The 6,288-nt window shown below is 43.4% G+C and overlaps 1 protein-coding gene across 1 annotated transcript in view; it reads right to left on the bottom strand.

Moving 5' to 3' along the window:
• KIF3A (kinesin family member 3A) overlaps window positions 1–6,125 on the bottom strand; it is an 18,158-nt gene extending 12,033 nt beyond the window's left edge. The window contains exons 1-7 of the mRNA XM_009891284.1: window positions 6,096–6,125; window positions 4,950–5,232; window positions 3,231–3,375; window positions 2,903–2,987; window positions 2,304–2,409; window positions 1,380–1,519; window positions 296–493 (exon numbers count right to left, since the gene is read on the bottom strand). Of these exons, the coding sequence (XP_009889586.1) occupies window positions 296–493; window positions 1,380–1,519; window positions 2,304–2,409; window positions 2,903–2,987; window positions 3,231–3,375; window positions 4,950–5,232; window positions 6,096–6,125 (987 nt within the window). The remainder of the gene's footprint in view (window positions 1–295; window positions 494–1,379; window positions 1,520–2,303; window positions 2,410–2,902; window positions 2,988–3,230; window positions 3,376–4,949; window positions 5,233–6,095) is intronic.
• Between the last annotated feature and the right edge of the window lie 163 nt (window positions 6,126–6,288).

The following is a 6,288-nucleotide window of genomic DNA, read 5'->3' as shown; positions in this document are numbered from 1 at the left end:
CTTTCCCAAGCTCCCCTGCTGCTTCAGCACCACAGCTGCTTTTGGTTACCCAAGTATAGCTTTTATTTGATCTTATGTACATGTGTACATTTGCACTGTGTTTAGAACCGCATCTGTACAGAGGTGGAGAGAGAAGATAGAAAAAAAAAAAAAAATCACATTAGAAGTTCTGACCTGCAAACAGCTCTGAAATAAAGAGGTAAATACCAGGCTGTTCTCACCACAAAGTCACTTTGCTATCCCCGTAAAACTGCAGCTTGATAGCTGGCACTGGAAAGGGCATCTCTCAGCTTACCATCATGGTTTTGGAGTTGCCCCCCAGAGAATCCTGAAGGAGTCGTGTAAGTTTGGAGTTACGGTAGGGCACATGGGTGCTCTTGCCATCCACCAGCGCAGAGATAACATTCCCCAGCGTGGAAAGAGAGAGGTTGATCTTAGTAGCTTCCTTCAGTCGCTGCCCCGTGGCTCCAGTTTTCGCCTGTCTTTCAGAACCCTGGAAAGGGAACCGGAAGGAGAAACAGGAGTTAGAACAAAACCTCAAATACATCTCCCTCCTCCAAATAGGATCACCCACATGCTAGCAGCTATGTCACTAACCTCCTCATGCATGATTAGAGAATCTGGCTAAGTACCTCAAACATTGGTAAAGAGACAAGTCAAACAGGTATCAACAGATAATGTAGCTGGGAAAATGGACATTTTGTCCCCATGAACAAAAATGTTGTGAGCAGCAAGTCAGCAATCACAGGGCACCTCAGCTGGAGCTGTTAAGCACCATCCCCAACCTTTTCTATCAGTAGATCCAGGGAGAAAAGCAACACTGCAATTATTTTAGAGTTTGGCAGAACAGCCTAAACATACATCATGTAAATAAAGTTAACATGAAGACATTGAATGCCTTTAATCTTCCCTTTCCTGCATCTTCTCCAAGGAAAGATACTGCAGTGTAAAGTCTGGGCTAAGGACACATTTTACCAGCACAATTACATTGGTTCAAAGTGAGCAACAGAGAGAGGGAACTTGCAAGCGATGAACTGCATGGTCACAACCCTCTAAAAAAAACCCCCCATAAACTCTTGCAAAGACCCAGTTCTGCTGTCCAGAGAGTTCCTTCCAATGTAGTTTATCCATTTAATGACTAATCTGTAGAAGCAAGAGAGACCTTATACCAGGACAGGCTCTAGCTACACTAAAGACGCTTTCTGGTATACCTCTGATTTCAGGCCCCAAGTGAATACTTCATGGAAGACAAGCATCAAACAGAAGTCTGGGCTTTAGCTGTGAAACATAGGACATGCCCTTTACTGTGCCTTCAGCAGCACATACATGAGCAGCCATGCCCATCGTGAGTTACAGCAGACCTGGCTGGTCCTACTTACAGCAAGATCAACGAGATGCAGTTTGCCCATGCGCACGTGCATGTTTCCATCAACCCCCTTCTCACTGCACTCAATAGTGATAGTGAAGATGGCGTGTGAACGGGAGCTGTGCTCATTCATGTTTGTGGCACCAACAGAACCTTTTAATAGAGAGAAAAAGCAATGTCATCTTCAGAATTAATCACACACTCCTGTAACACTCTTCCTGCTCTCAAAAGGAGACTTATCCCCATCTCTTTACCCAACCCTGTTTTTCAGAAGATGGAAGAGCAATGCTCAGACTCAGCAGCAAATTGTATTATTGGACACTGAAGTTGCAGCACATCTCTAATCTGGACTAGCAGAAGTGCTGCAGCCTGCTGTAGCTCTAAGCCAGCTGCAGGCTCCCATCCCAAGAGCAGCAGTAGTTCTCCTCTGTTTGCCCTAGACTACTGATCTTTGTAGCCTTAAAGATTCACAGCTGATCCCTGAAAACAGCTGTATTCTGAGAAATAAGAACACAGCAATCCATGCCAAGAGCAACAGTAGTCAGAACTTTAGGTCATAAAAGATTTAAGCTTAACTAAGAGGTCTTCCAGAAAACATAAACCACCTCCCACTCACAGTGAGGTACAGGGCTAGCTGTTCATCCTGGTCAGAACTGAAGAGGGGAAAGAACCAAGACACACACTAGTAGTTCTGACAACACTGACTGCCCTCATTGCATTCTCCCATTGCCATTTCCCCCACTGGCACTGGCCAATGTAGGAAACACAACATGCTTTACCTGCCCCTGCAAAAGAGGGATTTGGGAGGAGATATCCTTTTTGCTCTGCTCAGCTGAACAGTCGTTCCTGCCCTAGGACTAAGATCTCTTACTGTGGTCTCATAACCGGACCTTTGTTCTGTCTGAGCTATAAACCTGTCCACAGCAAGGCTACGTACGGTTCTTGTGGCCCAGAGTCATGATTCTGTCCATATCATCTGCATTGTTTACGACATAAGCTGAAAGGTCTTTGATATAAACTCCCACATCAGGTCTCTCTTTAACCTAAGAGAGAAACAGTTTACACTGAGCATCCTTAGGAGATCCCCAATAGTAAAATTCAGCGGTACTGTAATAGTACAGTGATTTACTCCTCCACATTCTGGTTTGCACGTAAAACACTCCAACACTCAGAATCAGAGCAACTAAGGAATCAAGACTCACGCAGGCCAACATTCTACTCATTTCTCCTGGTGGCAAACAGTGACTTCAAATCTCAGTCTTCAATTCCTAGAAAGGCTGCCGAGGGGCCTTTAGGGTAGAACAGCAGGCACAAAACTGACTCAGACGGAACAGCCAGTTTCTCACTATGCAACTGACCCAGTGGAAAAGATTCAGAGAAGTCAGTAGTGATATCCAGCTACTGTATCTTAAAGGAAACAGTACATGTGCTAGGGAGCCCAACATCCCACTTCCCTTCAAGTGCTTCTCTGGTCTTTAAAACACAATATTGCTCCCTGATTTAAAACAAACATCACATTCAGAACAGCAGGCTCACCTCTAATCTTTGTGTCTGGTCTTTTCCTAGCAGGTCCCGCACTTCTTCATTGTAAATTTCCAGGTAAGACACACGAACTAAAAACCTGAGGACAAACAGTTGGGTAGCTTTCTTAGTAAGACATTTGTTGAAGACCAACAAACACAACCATAGAGTGCAAAGAAAACAGTGATATGCCAACACAATTCTGCTATCTCATCAAGAACTGCCGAAGCAGGAGTACTTTCAGCTAGGGCCCGAAGTACCCTTTCAGTCACCATTGTCAAGGTCAGGCTCCTATTACATACGGACACACAAAAGACAGAAGCACCGAAGAGAAGTTGTTTACCTTGTATCCCCCTCTGCCTTGGCAATGTGACCAAATATATGGGCAAAGGAATTGGGAATGATGCCTCTAAGCTCAGGAACTGCTCGAACCCCTTCCATGGTGAAAGTTTTGCCTGTTCCAGTCTGCCCATATGCAAAAATAGTACCTGAAGGATAAGAAGATATATGAACAAACTCTATGAAGTTGCTAACTGCAGTTTTACTTCAACCCTTCTTAGCCTAAGAGCACTAATCACCTCTATTTTTATAGAGTTAAAATTTTCCACCCACTCCAGTAGATACTGTACAAGGCTAGGAGCAACAGAAATGCTGGACAACCACAGCAAACAGGACTGAGCCACTGCTTTATTCAGCCTGCAAGATATGTAAGAAAAGTCAGATTAACTGTTCAGAGTGATTAAAGTATGGAGTGCTAGTAACGCTTAGGTCTCACACACAAATAATTAAGGCAAGCCCAATTAATAGCATAGTCAATTAGAGGAAGATCATTATATACCAACAGCAAAACCAACTATTGCTAGCACCCTAAGCCACAGCAGAAGCAGTGTGAGGCTTCTGCAACACAGGCCACAGCACAAGCCCAGTTCTGAACCTGCAGAGGCAGCTACAATTTGGACTAGAAAATCAGCCTGCACAAGAAGACTTCCAGAAAATTTACTGAGATCCCATACTCTGGTACTCCAGAAATATACTGGGTTTTAAGTTTAGCCTAGCACTACTGAAAACTCAAGTTTTCCTTGTCAAGCCACTGACACAACAGTTTGGAAAAGCTGAATAGAATATTTTGGTTGGAAGGGACCTACAGTGATCACCTGCCTGACCCATTCAGGGCTGGCCAAAAGTTAAAGCATTTTGTTAAGAGCGTTGTCCAAAAGCCTCTTAAATACTGACAGACTGGAGGCATTGACCATCTCTCTAGGAAGCCTGTTCCAGTGCTTGACCATCCTCTTGGTAAAGAAATGTTTCCTCGTGTCTAATCTAAACCTCCCCTGGTGCAGCTTTGAATCATGAATTTTAATCAGCTGAAAACTGGGTGCGTTAGCACAAGAGCTTATTAGGCATTTTACAAACCTTTAAAAACTTTGTAATCTGTTGTTGTTTATAGCATACTGTTATGGAAAGCAGTAATTTGGTTCTTTACTAGTAACTGCTTTCCTTTACATAATATATCTACATGCATAACAGACACACACACACAAATCACAGTCATACTCTTCCCAGCTATAGGAAGCAACAGATTATCTGTGGGGCGAGGCAGATGTGTTTAACTAGTCATCTTAGTTTAAAACAGCAAAGTTTAGAGGAGAAAATGCAGCAGTTATATGCACGAGTCTGGTATGCATACCTAGTTACTGCAGGACCGTGGCAGCTGCCTGGTTACTGAAATTGTATAGTGAAGAGCCGCTGAGAATTCTGATAATGAGATAAAGTGTATAACTTTTGCAAACAGACGATACAAAATAAAAACATACAGCTAACTGACCTCTGCTGAGTCTTGCTGGTCCCCGATCTCCCACTGTTAATAATCACAGTAGGTGCAACCACTGAGTACTCAGAACAGCAAGTACCTTCAGGCTATTTTAAGATAGAGGCCACAACAGAAACAATACAGAGCTATAACCCTCAGAAGGTAAAACTCCCTTAAATAAGATCATCAGGAACTCTACCAACAAAAATATTAGGAGATGGGATCCTTGACTTAAAACAACAAGGGACTTACCATTGTATCCTTCTAGGACAGAGTCAATAATAGGTCTTGCAGTTAAATTATAGACATCCAGTTGTTTACTCTCTGGTCCAAATACTGTGTCAAATGTAAATGTCTTGGGAGGCTCATTGGACGAGTCTGTTTTATGAACAGTTATAGTTCCTCTCATTTCATCTACGTTGACTGCCATTTTGTAGCCCGTAGCTTTCTCTCGTTCATTAAGAGGCCGACATCGAACAACAACCTTGACATTATCACAGCTCTCTGGCTTGTCCAGCTTCTCAGGCTTGTTGATCTATAATTATTGAAAAAGCAAAAAAAAAACATATATACAGGCTGTAACACTACTGTTAACATACTTGTGTGTTTAAGCACAAACGCTGTTGAATCAACTCAATTAGATGCATACCTCTTCACAGAATCATGAACTTGGGGACTTAAAACCAGAACTGGTTTATAATTAAAGCTGAGAGAACGATGTACACTTAGTCACTCAATGCAACCTTCTTCTGTTTGCTAGCATGGAAACTGATCAAGTAACACTTGAGAATTTCACATTCAAGATCATCTATGAATCTCTTCAAGAAACAGTTTCCTGCTTCCAAACAATCTGCAAGCAGTTTGCTGGAAGTAAGTGCAGCTGTGCCATTCTTTTTTGTGAACACCGGCCACCCTCTCTCACTGGAGCACACAAGTCTCAAACCTTACAGGTGACATAAGCAGATACCAGTGAGCACTGCCTGAATGAAATTAATTTAAGTTACAAGCTGCAGCCTACTTGATGAATTTTCAATTTAATCATCTAGAAATTTCAAATGCTGTACTATAAAACCTCACAAATCTTTTCTTTCACAAAGTAGTTAACTACAAATTTTGAAGCACCACTGATTAATTTGATGTCACATGCTTCTCCTGATTAAATAAGTCTAAAACCCATTTGATCTAGTAAAGCCTAAGACACAATCCTTGGCGATAGGTGCTGCAGCTGAGCATTTAACTAAATCTAAAGCAGCTATCTTTGATGTCAACAAGAAACAAACCCTGTTTCCAAGCGCCTCTCCCACCAGCTGTCATCTGCCTAGATTCCTCTCAGGCCCCAGCAGAGGCCAGGAACGGCTTCTGTTGCTCCGGTGAGCGCAGAGAGCTGACGAGCCTCACCTCGGCAGAGGAGGGATCCTGCAGTCCCATCCTACCACCGCAGCTACGAGAGACATTCTGAAATCAGCTACAGAATTAGCGAGTCCGGATGAGCCACACGATACCTCTCCATTGCGCTGTCATCCGCAGCCTCCCGGAGGAAAGCACGCCGGCTGGGAGCCCGCCCGAGCCAGACCCCAGCCCGGGCCAGACC

Source organism: Charadrius vociferus, unplaced genomic scaffold (genome assembly GCF_000708025.1).
Source record: "Charadrius vociferus isolate BGI_N301 unplaced genomic scaffold, ASM70802v2 scaffold370, whole genome shotgun sequence".
Lineage (NCBI taxonomy): Eukaryota > Metazoa > Chordata > Aves > Charadriiformes > Charadriidae > Charadrius > Charadrius vociferus.
The sequence above is the reverse complement of the archived record's forward strand: the minus strand, read 5'-3'. Positions and strand labels throughout refer to the sequence as shown.